At 40.1% G+C, this 16,105-nt stretch overlaps 1 protein-coding gene across 1 annotated transcript; it reads right to left on the reverse strand.

Moving 5' to 3' along the window:
• Positions 1 to 2,589: 2,589 nt before the first annotated feature.
• LOC120739881 (serine/threonine-protein phosphatase PP1-beta catalytic subunit-like) lies at positions 2,590 to 15,207 on the reverse strand. The gene is made up of 8 exons (XM_040041833.1): positions 15,078 to 15,207; positions 11,010 to 11,141; positions 6,016 to 6,246; positions 5,837 to 5,941; positions 5,642 to 5,713; positions 5,209 to 5,360; positions 4,352 to 4,486; positions 2,590 to 4,235 (listed from the first exon to the last, which is right to left on the reverse strand). The coding sequence occupies exons 1-8, from the start codon at positions 15,127 to 15,129 to the stop codon at positions 4,131 to 4,133; spliced, it is 984 nt and encodes a 327-aa protein (XP_039897767.1). The 5' UTR covers positions 15,130 to 15,207; the 3' UTR covers positions 2,590 to 4,130.
• Between the last annotated feature and the right edge of the window lie 898 nt (positions 15,208 to 16,105).

The raw sequence follows: 16,105 nt of genomic DNA on the forward strand, positions 1-16,105 counted from the left end.
TGTCCCTCTGACATACTTGTTTCTAATCTTGTCCATTCTGGTGACTCCCGATTAAAATCTTTGCATCTTCAACTCTAACTCATCCAAATCCATCTCCTGTTTTTTGTCATTGCTGCTGTCTACAAACCAAACATCACAGCAGGTCTATCGTCTTGTCTTCATCCACACTGCGCTGCCTGCACTCCCTTAGTCCTCATGTGTACTGTCCATTGCTTTAGATGGTTGACAGGTTTAAACTCATTTACCTTCACTGACTCCACTCCTTGCATATTCATTGTTAATTATATATCATATTGTAATGTTGTGTAAGCATTTCTGTGAATGCAACATCACTATTCAAACCAACAAACCTAATTTGAAACAGTGGTTTAACTTCAAAGATCCGATTTGTTTCAGTGAATAATCTTAACATTTAATATGTACAACAATTAGTTTGGAGTGATTATTCAATCAAATGTTATTCCAGAATTATCTGGGTAGTGACATTTTGAATGGAAAAACCAGTGACACAACCAAAGGAGAAACAGAGGACTCCTCCTTATCTGACCTTCTCCTATGTGAAGTCTGTGGACAGTGAATATATCCAGTGATGATGATAGCCTCCAGCAGTGTTTCCACAGGTTATGAAAGAAGATTATTTTGTGCACATGTTTACAAATAAATAAAAACCCCATTGCTATTTCTTTATTGTTCTGAAAGTGGTACTATGGCTCATTGTTGCTTGGCTCTCATCTCATCTCCACTTGGACCCTCACTGTTTTCTCTGTCACTGACCTCATTGTGTTCAGGCCTTTTTTTTCCAGAGGGCTCTGAAATGGGCTTAGAGTTGTTTGGCATTTTTAGCTGCTTAAACTGCCACACTGGTTCACTTCTGCTGCATACAAAAGGATGGAGATGGAAATGTATGAATGAGTGAAGAGGGTGTGTTGAAAATATGAAAGGAATAGAGCACTTTGAAGAGCTGTTGAACGAGGGAAATGAGAGTGAGAGGAGGACAAATTAAGGAAAGTTAGTTAGTGCATAGGATGAGTGAAGGGAAGCGAGGCCAGCTATGAAGAAGATGAAGAGTAGGAATGATGGTTGATTCAGATGACATACTTGTGGAGGTATGAAGATGTCTTGGAGAGACTTGGAGAGAGAGCCGTGGACTTTTTTTCCAGATTGTTTTTTGTTTGGGATGGAGAAGTGTGTTAGCACTGACTTTCAAGAAGAAGCACAATGTTCAGACCTGTAGTAACTACAGAGGGATGATAAGCTATATCATGAAGCCATGGGAAAGAGTTGATGAAGCTTTGTTAAGCAGAGGTGGTGATCAATGAGCAGCAGCCTGGCTTCATGCTGAGAAAGAGCACCACAGATGTGATGTTTACTATGACAGTGCTGATGGAGAAATACAGAGAAGCTCAGAAGGAGTTGCACTGTGTATTTTTGTAGATCTAGAGAAAGCATTTGATAGGGTGCCAATAGGAATTCGGGAGTGGCAGTGAAGTATCTGAGGGTGGTGGAGAAGATGTATGAGCACAGTGAGACAGGGGTGAGGTATGTGGAAGGCGTGACCTTTGAGTTCAAAGCAGGGTTGGGATGACATCTGGGATTGGCTCTGGAGGTTTTCTGGTTTGCAGCAGTGATGGATAGACTGAAAGATGAGGTCAGGCAGGAGTGGACAAATATTAATGTTTGCAGACAACATTGTGATCTGTAGTGAGAGGAGAGAGTAGGTCTAAGAGAGACTAGAGAGGTGGAGGTATGCTCTGGAGAAGAGAAAGGAAAGTCAGTAGATGCAAAACAGACTACGTGTGTGAATGACAAGGAGGCAGGTGTAACAATATAGATACAAAGAGCAGAGGTAGTGAAGGTGGACGAGTTTAAATACTTGGGGGTCAAATGTCCAAAGCAATAGATATTAGACCAGAGAAGTGAAAAACAGTGCAGCTAAGGTGGAGTGGGTAGAGATGAGTGCCAGGGGTGATTGGTGACAGAAGGATAGCAGCAGGAGTAAGAGGAAAGGTTTACAAGAGGGTAGTGAGGCCTGCTATGATGCATGGTTTGGAAACAGTGCCCTTGACAAAAAAAAAAAGATACTGCACAAAGGATGTTGAATATTGACCTGCCAGGCAGGAGGAGTAAAAGAGGAAGGGCACAGACAAGATTCATGGATGTAGTAAAGGAGGGCATGAGAGGGTTGGTGTGACAGAGGATATTAGATATAGGGTGATGGAGGAGGAGACAAAATGACCACGCAAATGTGGACCTTCTCTTATTTAAGCCAGGAAAATATAAAACGTTAACTATATATTGTGACAAATAAGTGTACAGTGTGTAAAAGCTGCCCACACATTACAGTCAATAATTTAAAAACAGCCTTTAGGTTCCATCCATTTTATTGAATTTAAAGACTTTCAAACAAACTTGTACAAATTGCAAAACAGATTTTGGTAACACCTCATTTTATTCTTATTATCATTATTAGGAAATAAATTAAGTGAAATGAAAGTAAACAATGTGAACAGACAACATAAAAATACAACAAAGAGCAAAACAAAGTAGAAAGAATGAAAGAAAAGAGGCAACTGTTTTTCACAAAATTTCAACTGCACCTCATATGCAGCACACTAAAGCTGATTCACCAACCAAGCTTATTGCTGGCCAGTGTCTAAGTACCTTCTTGTAGCAAAGGACACCCCATGTGTGGACTGCTAATATGATGAAGCTCCATCCTGAAGTGTCTAATTTGAAATCATATCATTTTTTTAACTGTAGTACTGTATTTACACACCAGGTGGCAACACAATCGTACAGTGATGCTAAAACTGCCTGCTCCGCCACCCACTCCCAACTCTATCAGTTTATCCTGGACGGCTGGCATTTTCCCACAAAGCTTCTAAAAAGCTTTGTGTTTGTTTTCACTGTGCTACATGCACGTTGAACTAAACACTTGTAATACTGTGGGGCATTTTGTCAAGCTTTTTTTTTTTTTAAACAATGTAAGAGCTTATTTAGAATCCTGTGAAATTGCAGCCAGTGGTTTAACATTTCTTATCTTTATTCTCTCCATACAAAGATCCAGCTTTGCAGAGCACAATCTCCTTATATTAGCTGCTCCCATTTAAAACCCACCACTGTCACAAATGCTTCTGCAAGAACTTAACCCACCACAGACATTCAAACATTCAAAAAGTCTCTCTCGCTCACCTTTCACTATAGATCAAGATCTTTTTTCTTTTTTTTTAAAATGAAGGCAAATGATCCTAATCAGAACAAATATTAAATACACCAAAGAAAAGGTTAATGCCAGCTTTCTGTGGAGAGCGGCATGTTTTTGTGTGGGAGTGGAGCTGTGGCGCAGGGAGGCAATAACAGAGTGGAGAAATCGATGCCCAGAGGGCGTTGTTTTCGGGTAGAGCGTGTCACTGCCAGCAGCATCTGATTTAGCCTCTATATTTCATTCAAGTCGGTCTGTTCACATTCTCTGCTACTCATTGGGAGTTGCGCTTTCTCATTGGTTAAATATATAAAATGGGCTTGTGCACAACAACCACAAAGTGCACTGCACATGCTGTAACGAGTTTAAGATGTTAAACTGGATTAAAAGAAATGTTATTTGTGTCTAGGGAACTATCATTGCACAGAAACCGCAGTCTGAACTGAAACACACGGAAAAGATTCTCTCGGCTTTTTCAGAGGTCAAGGCAAAATAACGTTGAACCTTCATTTTGTTTTGAAAAAGATTTATGGTGACTTGGTCATGTTGCCGCTCTAAACAGAGTAGCCATTCCTTTACACAACACAGAAGCCCAGAAAACCAGAGAAGAAAGAAAACAAAAGAAAAAGCATTAGAAATAAAACCACCAAAAAAGATTATTTGTTAATAATATCAAAAATACCAACAAACAGGCAAAAAAAGACAAAAAGATTGGTCACAGCAAATTTATGTACACGTACACATTAAGAAAAGAGCTGTCAGTGGAGTTGACGAGGGGTTGGTTGAGTGGGGAAGGAGGAGAAAAAAGATTCGGGCAATTAGATAAGCCCTGTATCTTCACTATACAGGGGAGTTACAGAGGGGTGCCATGATGGCAGACGGGGGTTGTATGAGGTGAGAAGGAGGAGGGAGAGCCACGGTTGTATGTTCACCTCTTCTTGGGGGCTTGGGTGGTGCGGGGTGGGGTGACGGGCCGGCCAGAATTTACACCACCGTACTGATACTTGGCCTTCTTCTCCGAGGGCTTTAGGATCTTTAAAACACAAACACAGAGAAATGTGTCACTGTCAGTTCACACACACACACACACACACACCCACACACACACACAAACAAACACACGAAAAAGGCAAATGGTTTTCACACTACCTGGAAGGAGCACATGAGGGATTCATCAACACTCATCATACCGCCTGCATTATCAAACTCCCCGCAGTAGTTTGGAGCAGAGAAAAGTGTGACCAGTTGGCGTTTGGCAAAGAACTCGTATCCATCCTCCACAACCTGTTAAAAGAAAGATGACATTATTCCAGCGCCTACAAAAAATCAATACCAAGAAACAGGTCTTCAGCTAGTTTCACAATCCAAGTTTGCTATCAAGGTTGAGTGTATGTAACCACCTACATCTGAAATCAATAAGAAAAACCAAATGCAGAGCTGAAATAACCGTGGGTAACTTAGGAACCAGTCTCCTGATTGTTCAGTTGTATGATCAGTACTTTGAGAAAGTCTTATTTGTGACAATCAACAGACAAGAGTGTCATAAGTGGATGACTCTTTATACTACAAGCGTTGCTCCTGTTTACCTTTCTCCATGCACTCCACTCCACTGGTAGGAGATCAAGTTAAGCAAGAGACATCTATTCTATCTCCAGGCCGTAAATGAATAAAGTGCCTCGTCATAGTTTGCATAATAATATTTTAAACAAGAAAAAAATATTATAAACTGAGTGCCTGTATGTACAATACATGGGAGGAATACAGAGAACGAATGGGAGCAGGAAATTAGAAAGCTTCTATTAATAGATGTTTTCTGCTCTGTTTTCTGTGTCCTCTCATCAACAACATTAATTAAAATTGAGGATGGACATAACTGAAGCAAATGGATAAACAATTTTAAATCACAGAAAAAAAAGAAAAAAAAAGGCTAATCAATATCCTAGCTTTGTGCCTACAGGAACTTTCACTTCACAATCAGACTCATACCCAATTCCACTCCCAATTACCTGGTGGGCTCTGCAGATGAGGTCCAGGTCATGCCGGTTTAGGAACTTACTGACCACATCTGCTCCGAAGGTGAAGGAGACCCCGCGGTCGTTCTCTCCCCAACCTTGTACATCCTTGTCTGGATCTGACCACAACAGGTCACACAGCAGACCTGGGATACCCACAGGTAGAAGATAGATGGACCCGAGGAACACAAAGCGGGGAAAAAAGTGGAAAGGAGAGAATAAACAGACAAATGGAAAAATCTGCTAAAACCTTGGCTGATGTAACAAAGATGATCTACTGATGAAACAGTCATACACTCAGGAAGGGAGAGGCTGTTTTTTTCCATTTAAAAATAAACTTAAATTCCTCGGAGGAATCCAGAGGAAGTGAACATGTTCAGTGTCAAGTACGAGCATACATCTAAGAACATGCAGGTACACACAGTACCTGTGTCGGGCACGTCTGTGGGCCTCATGATCCTGCGGATTTGCTCCATTGACTGCAAGTCCGGTGACAGCCCTGGAACAAAAAGGCAAAAAGATTGCTTTTGATTAAAGACACTATAGAGCTATTTCAAACACGGGTTAATAAAAAGCTGCAGTTCAGATTCAGGGCAGCGAGTGTCGACGGTAGCTCCCTCACCTCCATGGCAGCAGAAGATTTTCTCATCAATAATAGCAGCAATGGGGAGACAGTTAAAGCAGTCAGTGAAAGTCTTCCACAACTTGATGTTGAACCTGCGCTTGCCTGGTGAAAGAAATCAAAAGATATTCTCAGAACTGAACTGCGCCTGTGTAAAGCCTCAGTTTATTAGTACTTACACTCGTCGTAGAACCCATAGATGCGGTTGATGGAAGCACACTCATGGTTGCCCCTGAGCAGGAAAAAGTTCTCTGGGTATTTGATCTTGTAGGCAAGCAGAAGGCAAATGGTTTCCAGGGATTGTTTCCCTCTGTCCACATAATCACCCAGGAAAAGGTAATTTGCCTCTGGAGGGAAGCCACCATATTCAAACAGCCTCAATAGGTCTGTGTACTGCCCATGAATATCACCTGAAACAGAGGTAAAAGAGATGAGGGGACAGGCAAGTAAGGGTGTTAATTTGACAGTTTAAAGGCAGGATGTTGTAGTCAAACAGAGACAGGCAGGAGGAGAATTCTGCCTAGAGGGAAAAAAAGTGTAGAAATATTTTTAATGCTGTGTTTTTCTACCTCCTGGCTCCTACATGCACAACTCACTGAAGTCGTTTGGATTTTAAGATAAGATCTGCAAGACAGTAGTTTGGTTGGGACATAAGACTGAGCCTATATTAGGACTGCGTGAGCGAGCCAAACAACACACACACACACACACACAAAACCATTAAAACTGTCACCAGAGCACGCAAAGTAAGCTACTGAGGCAAAGAACGCTCGCAATCCACATTAATTACAAAAGGACATCCATCCAAAAATCCACACACACACACATCTACACAAACTTGCTTTAATTTTAACCACTCTCTGAGGATTAACGCTCAATCTCCTTCCTCTTTGACATTTAGACAGGCGGTGATGAGCGGTAGTCGCTCTCACCAGAGCACAGGGTCTCTGCAGAGGAGACTCACTTCATCACCTAGCCAAGACCTGCTTCCTTTTATATCCTCTTGCACCAGCTAAAGAGATCCTCTAATTTGGGCTAAGTGCTCCAGACACAGATGACTACAGAGAGGCCTACCAGAAAAGCGTTGCAATAATAACAGGCTTTATTATGACCAAAACGGAAAGCCAATTCATGCACCACACTCATTACAACATGGCACAAATTACAATGAAATGACAGCCCTTGTTAAGCAGTCCAGCTGTCTGGCCTTAAAATAAAATGACCAATGAAAAAGTAAATTTTATATTGAAGTCATATTGAGGTTGGCTGGCATGATTTTTTCCCCTATCAGGCATCCATGCACCAAAACCCAAACCAAGGCTGGCACCAAAATTGTATATGGCTACAGGCCTACACTTAGGACAGCATGCAAAGGCACATTCTTCCATGCAAATAAATAATTTATGGAATAGCTTTAAGTCTGGCTGTATGTTATTTTCTGTTTTTGGTGTTCTTAGCTGGCTGGCTTGTGTTTCACAGCCTCCTACTTTATCTATTTATTTAAAGTTTTGCTCCAGACATGCAGCCCACTGGTCAAGATCTAAGGCATTTACACTGTAGTAACAACTTCATAATCCTTCACATTAATATTACAATATTGAAACATGAGCGAATTACATATTAATGCAGACATTAATGCACAAAATCCAGGTCACAAGCTGTCAGTATGAAATCAACAAAGCTTCTTAAAAGTCCAAACTACCACTTTAATTGCTGTTTTTAAAGTGATATCTGGAGTTTAACCTGCTCATCAGAGAGACATGAGGAGTTGGTGGGTGGGGGTGGGGGGTAAGAGAGGGATCAGCATTTTTTTTGTTTGTTATTTTCCCATTTTGAGTTGTGGACGGTGGCATAGTGACATGGTGGTTAGCACTGCCTTTCTGGATGGAAATTGCATGTTCTCCCTGTGCCTGCATGGTTTATAACTGAGTTTTCTGAAGTTCCCAAACACATGCATCCTAGGTTAACTGCTGATTCTAAATTGGCCATAGGCATGAACGGCTGTTTGTCTCTGTTGTGTCTGTTTAGGGTGTTACCTCTTTCTTGCCCTATGACAGGGATAGGCTCATGACCTTGGACTGGATAAGAAGAAGAAAAATGGATGGATGTCTGATGGAGGTCAACTATAGCTTACTATTATGTTAACTTTAGCTGAGGTGTGATACTATGGCAACTTTTTATTTCTCCCTTCTCCACTGATGATGCTGAATATCCAGATTTCACCTGTACAAGTTTAATATATTTTAAATTACTATTAGTACAAGTCACAGCCAGTATTTGTTTTGCTCACAAAGGTCTGCCAGGTTCATTTTACACTCGTTATGATCAATTCCACACTAAGAGCTACTGTATGACTAACATACTGATATGAATGTGAATTTGCAGGATTTTTTTTGGTTTGTTTGTTTTTTTTAAAAAGGGCAGCCTCTGCCTGCACTCTTACAAGAAACTGTAGGATGTCAGTGAGTGAATTATTTACTTGGCCTGTTTCTGTTCCGTCAAAACAAACAGACAGCAGAAGCACAGAGATTATGGGTTCAAAACCAGTGCAGAAAATGGAAAGCTAAAAACAAAACAAAACAAAACACAATGCAGAACCACAAATTAGCAGGATTTATCTTCCAAGAGGACGCAATATAAAAGTTCATAAAACATTTTTAGAAAAACAACAGTGCACAACAGCATGGGCTATGTTGTCCATTTGTGGTACAAGCATTAGAGTACAGGTGTTTTAGGAATACTGAATAATACCGCTCAGAGTATATTTGTAAACACTAAGCTAACAGGGTTATTGTCTCGAACGATAGTATAGTGTGTTCAGGTAAGAATATCACCTTGGGGATCATGACGCACACGTCAAATTTAAAGAAAAACAACAAATGTAAATAAAACAGGTTCAGTACACAGATCAAGTTTTCGTGATCTTTAAAATATTACAGCAGCCTAATACAGCAATGTTTCCTCCTGCTTCTAGAAACACTCTTGCTCCACTGGCTGAGGCCTGAGTCCCTGTCACATGTTTTTTTTCCCTTCTTCCTTAAGTTTGTCCTTTACCACTTTCCTTCAACAAAAACAAAATAAACAGCTGTCTGGTTAAAGACTGACCTTGCCGAATTCTGTGATTTAACAATAATGATGGTAAATGCAAGAAAAGAATCTATTTTAGCGTCGCAGACAGACTTGCAATCAACTTACTCCAGGGTCTTTAATCAAGAAAACTAGAGACGTCTTAATTAAAGGAAAAAGTCTACAATTGAAACTGATTTGTGGTGCAATCTTGTGGTCTGTTCTAACTAACTATCAACACACACCCGCCTAATGTGCTCCCTACTGGGGACAAACACCACAGTCTCGTTAAGAGCAAAATTGCACCAAATTAAAGTGAAGTTTATATTGCACCTTGGCAGAATTTGTAAAATCTTAGTGATGTTTTGCAGTTCCAATAGCTTTAGGTCCTCTTTATGTTTCCATGGATAGTGTGTGAGTTTATTCTAGCTGCAGCAAAAGGACAATAAACTTACTCTATAACTAAACTAAACAGGGGCTCAAGTATCCTCTATCACTCTCATTAAAAACACACAAGGATAGCATGTCTTTGGGCAAGTATGGAAAAGAGAGATAATTATCGTAAGCAATTTCTGTTTCATAGTTCATATCATTATACTTTCATATTATTCTCTTCAATTTGTGAACTGTTTGTGCTGCTTCTCAATCACTCCTTGTAGTCAAGAAGTAATAAAAGGTATCTTATTTGCTAGGGGTATAATAATTCTGAAACTGAGGCTCATAATATAAACCAAGGATTTGGAGAATTGTTTCACATTTACGATTTATCTCAGGCCTGCTCATACACAGAGCACACAGCATTGATGTTTGTGGTCTTTCTTCAACTAATTCAACTGATTAACAAATCTAACCCTTTGGTTATTTTGCAGACAACTCTAATTACAAGATGGTGGATTTTTGTTTTTTTTTTAAATCATAGATTATTTTTTTGTAGCAAAAAAAAAAAAAAAAAAAAAAAAAATCCTCATCCTCATAATGATGGTTATTAGAAGTCTGTGTTTAAGTTTACACAGTGGCAAAGCTGCAAGCTTGGGAAACATTCACTAGTAGAATTACGATTAGCAGATGAGATCGTGTGCAAGTAAGTTCAGAACCTGATCCATGTGACCTAAGTAAATAATTGAAGACATTCACTGTTTGGTCTTTATAGTCAGCGCTTGCCTGCCATCACAGCTGTGAGTTAAAGGCAGCTAATTAGCCTGAGGTTATAGGTTCAAGAACTAAACATATAAAGTTACAATTACAAACAGCACCATCTAGAACTCATCAAAGTTAGACCTGTATGGAGAAAGGCAGACATGGCCTTTGTAAAGCTAGCTGTACTGATCACTGAGATGTTAGACATATAGACACCACTAATGTCAGCATTCAATTAAAATTCCTTACTGCTTCACTTACAATATAAATAGCGCTATCTGAGGCTGAGTGTTTAGGTGGTATACAGTATTACTTTCAAGGACAGACACATGTAATAGACAGTTCAGAGTTGTTTGAAGTTGCTGCAATACACTGGAGGAATGAGATAAAGCATGTGGGAGTGTGCAGAGAGCCAGTTAGACACAGCAACAGTGATGGCTATTTCAAACGCAGAAAGAAGAAGCTCACTTGTAAAAGTGTATTTCTCTGCTTGTTTTTCATTTATCTATAGTATGTGTGTAATCTGTGCATATGTGTGAGTGTATTCTCTGTTACATACATGGAGCAGCTGAGTCAAGAGAGTAACAGTGACTTACTATATGACCCAGGATAAGACAGTGTTACCCGGTCTGGTTACATAAGTCTGAGCTGCATCAAAGAAATAGATTGCTGCTGTGGGCTATGCAGAGTTTGTGGTCTGTGCTTTGCAGAGTGGGAGTTTGCCATCAGTGCACCCAACCCTTTGCAGCCAGACTATAGCATTAAAAATTCAGATTATGTTGTTGTTTGACATTTCAAAAGGCCACAGAAAAATAATCAAAACCTATAGAGTACATGTTAAACCAATTATTGGACCAAAGGGAAAACAAACAGAGAAAATATCAATGGTGCCCATGTTTTTAGGTTCCTTTAATTTTCTGTGTTCGTAAACAATTTAATTGAGAGTTAGGTCAGGGCAGAAAACACTGACCACAGATCTTCAGGGGCGCTTCCAGCTCCAGCAGGATGGGTTGGCTGAGGAAGATCTCCCTGGATTTGATGCAAAGACCCCGCACCTCCGCCTCTGTCATCTGGACTATCTTCCCCGGGCGACATCCCCGCACTAAGGAGGAGACAAACTACACAGTCAGTGCTATTGTCGAGTGAGTGAGTTATCAACAATCAGTGTGTAAAAAAACTCCCAAAAAACAAAACAACACCAGCAACACAAACTTCATCAAAATTAGGCCATGACAGAATAATGCTTCACCTAAGGGAAAAATACTTATGGCAGTATCACAAAAGCCAATAAACTGAGGGCGTAATGATTCTGTAGCCTATAGCTGCTTAGTCTCAGCCATACTTTAGAAACACGCTGCTTATTCTGTGAGAGCAGCTTGCATCTGAGCACTGGTGTGGGTTTATTGGCTGTGTAGCTGCAGTAGCTTAAGCCTACTTTCTGGCGTTCCGCCACAGCTCTGGGTGAAGATTTATCTTATAACGATAAAAAAGGGGAGTGAGAAATGCAAACGCTGGTTATAGTCAGCAGCTGAAACAGACAAAGATATGAAAAGTGAGATTATAACTTAAGAACTACTTGCTTGCCATCTTATCTGGAGGCTGGAATAGACAAAAGTTAAGTTTTATATTGTTTGGAATAGTCTGTGCCTGATATATTTGACATTTTCAATTTCAGGTCTGGAAAACTTGTAATATTTCTGAATATTTCTTAAAGATGGTCTATAAAGAGCACATTATCAGTCACACAGCATTATAGCTATGCAAAATCATACCAGTAATCAGAGTCATCCCTGGCTTAGAATCAGCCTTTGGGAGATGACTACGCACGACAGTAAGCGTGACTAGTCTATGTAAAGTAAAGGCAATGGGACTGTAATGTCCTATTTGACAGAAATCTATGCATTTTCTTATTATTACTGACAATCTGATAAAAATGAAACTTAATTTAACAAAAGTAGTTAAAATTATTTAATTGCAACAGTGGAAGAGAGCATAAGAATGAGTTTGAGGGAGGCAGCTATGGTTAAATGAGAGTTGATGAAAGTCAAGATACAAAGTATTTAAGTGTACGTTCTGCTTGTTAAATGGTAATTTGCTGAACTGCTATACAGCTCATGCAAAGAGGGTTTGAACTGCTATTTTTATTCTCAGTTCTTATCATTCTGGCGCTAGTCATGTTCCTTTGGCACTGGCTAAAAACCCTGTAGGCGAGGCAAACATTTCTTTACGCAGGAAAAACCACTTGTTATGGTAGTAACTGTGAACAAAAGCTGAAATGAATATAAATGGATAACAGACTCAATAATGATCTCATAATACTCGCTTTTAACTCCTAGGTTGACATTACAAAAAGCAAATCAAAGCAAGGCATGAAAATATTCTCTGCATGGAAACAAAAGTGATGAACAAATCCACAACTGAGGAATTATGCAATAACTAACCATTTTGTTATTGCCTTTAAGCTAGACGCCCACAAAAGAGCCCAATAAAGGGTAGCTGAGCCTAGTGAAGCGAATGCATGTTAGTCAGAGAATGAGTTTCTATACCCTTTTTCAATGTAGCTTTTTCAGTTGTATTTAATGGATACCATTACAGAATGACCACAGAATGACCCCATAAGGGAGCAGTTCAAATTGATGTGTTTGTGTGGAATTCCTAAAGCTTAGTGCCTGATGTTTCTGTACATATATAAACATTTATACGCATTCTGCTTACACTGAGAGTCAAACTCCCTGACTCTCAGTGTTTCATTAGCTAAGAAATCCAACCAAATCTGAGTTTAAGCGAGTGAATCACAGGAATATAAACCAAATCCACAGTGTCAAAAACTGTTCAACGGCTCCTCCGTTAATATTTCTTATCCTCCATCTACTGAATCAGCACTGCTACATTTCCCATCTGCTTCTCAGCGTGCGGAGCATGAAATCGCAGAAGTAGGGCTCTTTACTCAACAGCCCAGCCTCATCAGAGCAGAGCAAGTTAAGCTTGGATGTTTAGCCTGCTCAGCTTTAACAGTGAACCTTTTACTGTTCGCACTTGCACTCTGCAGGCTGGCACTTTTAAAAGAGATTATGTACTTAATACTACTGAGGGGGCAAAGGCCAAACTGAAGCAATGACAAGGATTTTGCAACAATCATAAACAGAATCATTGTTTGTTTGTCTTGCTAAACTGTGCGAGCGTTCACATGTTTTATAAGAATGAATAAGCAGTCTCAATGACACTTTTTCTCACACAGAAAAACAAACAGTAAGCTACTTTGTTATGCTGGAATGCAGAATAAAGGCATTTCAAAGGGCTTTCTTCAGAAACTTGACACAAGACCATTATGAGTCTCTTGATATATAACTGGGAATCTGTGGTAAACACTGAGAAAACAGAGTTTGTGTTTTGTATTACTCTAGTATTCTAATCAGCTCTGAGGCAAAACCTTTGATTAAAGAAGATGTGTCATGTATTTATTGCTTAATTAATACTCAGTTATAACAATTTATGATGCTCACATCAGTAACTGAAAGGGTAACCAAATACTTATCTATGAGACAATAACATAATAATAAAATAAAAAACTTTTGTAGACCGCAAAGATTATTACCAAACTAATCACTTACGAAAGACGTCAAATGCCAAGTTCAACTGGCATTACAAATATGAGCAATGTAATCAACAAGTCACAGTTGGAGCTGAGTGCCAAGGAAAAGTGCGTCAGTGGAGGACTTTTGAGCAGGAATAAATGGTTGGCCAAAAGTCACACACACAGCTGTCTCAAAGTCACCTTTCTGTATTCAAAACAACTCTTTAAATCTGAAATGGTAAGAAACCCAGGGAGATGCAGTTACCACCAAGAATTATCCTAGCATCCTCCACCAGAGTCAAAGATAGCAGTGGAAAGTATGCCAAGGACAGCTGAATTCGCTGTAGTGGTCTGCTATGACTCAAAGGATATCTCAGGGGAACAGAAAACTCACGGTCTTCTATGAAGCAGCTGGTCAGCCATCATCCTTCTTTCTGCTTGGCCCAAATATCCTCATCCTCAGACATCACCAAAATTCCCCAAAGTATAAAAGCAAACAACGTCATTGTGAACACAGCGTGACTTAAACATCCCTGTGGATGAGCCCAAAGAAACACATATTTCACTAATATTCTTTTATCACATGTGTGTTTCTTAATTCTGATGTACCTTTAGTGCGAAAAAAGATATATAAAGGTAATATGTGAGCATGAGTGTCCTGAATCACACCAACATACCCACTAAAAAAGACACCTCCAAACCAAGTCACTCCAAAAAAGGTAACTTTATTTAAAAAAACAACCCAATAGTTAACCAGCTATGATTCATTCAGGATCTAGTGATAAACGACACTCATTAAAGCTATTTGTGTTTTATTATTATTATTATTCTTTTCCACTTATTTATAGAGCACACCTAATAACCAGGTCACTAATACACAAAAATTTGTGGGGGCAGCAAATAAAATAATGACAACCGTCAGCACCGCGGATGTGGGGCAAACGTGTTTAAACCAAAGGGAGCTGCAATACTACTGCGTAACAGTACAACGATTCAACCTACAACAGTAACAATGACTTTATACTATGCACGCAGGACGAGGAGGAAAGAAAACGTCCCCGCCCCTCCTTCTTGACATCAGCCCCACATAATTTGGCAAATGGGGTAAAACGAAAAATGCCGCAAACACAGCAGACCGAAAGTTTAATTACACGCTAAAGTAAAGGCCACGACACGATACGTTATCTGCCAAACGTAACCGCAGATTATTGCTGCGCAAACACACGCTAGGCTTTCAGCGCTTGCAGTGTTTATAAACACGACCAGCTAACGGTAACGTTGGCCGAAGCTAGCCGGGCATAGGGTTAAAATGGACCGACGTTAGCCCTACCAGCTAACACTTTCCTGCATTTTGCGAGGCAACCGCGACAGTTACCGGATATTATTTAAACCCCATTTTTTAAACACCGAACCCTTCACCTGTTCCCCACAAAACACACAGTAAATATAACTCAAATTGTTCACCTTCCAACAGCCGAGAGATGAGGCTATCCACGTTCAATTCACCCTCCGCCATCTTCACACTGCTGTTTTACGTACAGTGTTGGCCGCTTCAGTTCCCCCAGCCGACACCAGGGGGGGTTGTTGCTCACAAACCGGTTGCCAAAGACCTTGACCAGGGAGCAGATTAGTGAATAATCCACTTTATTTTTTATTTTTACCTCCTTTATATACACCCACCATCTACTATGACTATACAAAAATATTAATAAAATTACAATTGTTTAAATAGGAATTGGGATGAAATCTAAAAACGTACGAAAAGTATGAAAGGTACAGTAGCATGTTCAAGGTTCAAGGTTCAAGGTTCTTTATTTGTCACATGCATAGTTATACAAGTATAACACACAGTGAAATGTAGCCTGACACGCTCCTCGACATGTGCAAAAATGGGGGGGGGGGGGGGGTAGAGGAAGAACATTATATATATATATAGTATATACATTGGGTGAATGTGCAGTAGTAGCAGCAAGCAGGTGAATTCTGTACATTAATATGAATAGACATCTGACTATTTTACAGGATAGACAATATAAACATATTTAAAATTAAAGGAATTTGAAATGTACATTGTGCCTTGGTTTAGAGTGTCTGGAAGAGAGTCCTGTCTCAGTCAATTATAGATGATGTGAGAGGGCGGGTGTGCGTATTTAGGGCCCGGATGGCTTGGGGATAGAAGCTCCTCTTGAGTCTCTCTGTCCTTGCCCGGATGATGCGGAACCTTCTACCAAATTGCAGAAGTTGGAACAGTTTGTTGCCAGGATGGGACGGGTCCTTCAGTATCTGCGCTGCTCTAGTCCGGCATCTCCTGGTGTAGGTGTCCTGAAGCGGGGGGAGAACAATCCTGCAGCAGTGTTCTGCTGTACGGATCACTCTCTGGAGAGCTTTTTGGTCCTTCACACAGCTGTTCCCAAACCACGATGTCATGTTCTGTGTGAGGATGCTCTCCACAGCACCTGTATAGAAAATCCTGAGGATCTTTGGAGAGACCC

This window comes from Simochromis diagramma, unplaced genomic scaffold (assembly GCF_900408965.1).
Source record: "Simochromis diagramma unplaced genomic scaffold, fSimDia1.1 OVJJ01000304.1, whole genome shotgun sequence".
In the NCBI taxonomy this organism is placed as follows: domain Eukaryota; kingdom Metazoa; phylum Chordata; class Actinopteri; order Cichliformes; family Cichlidae; genus Simochromis; species Simochromis diagramma.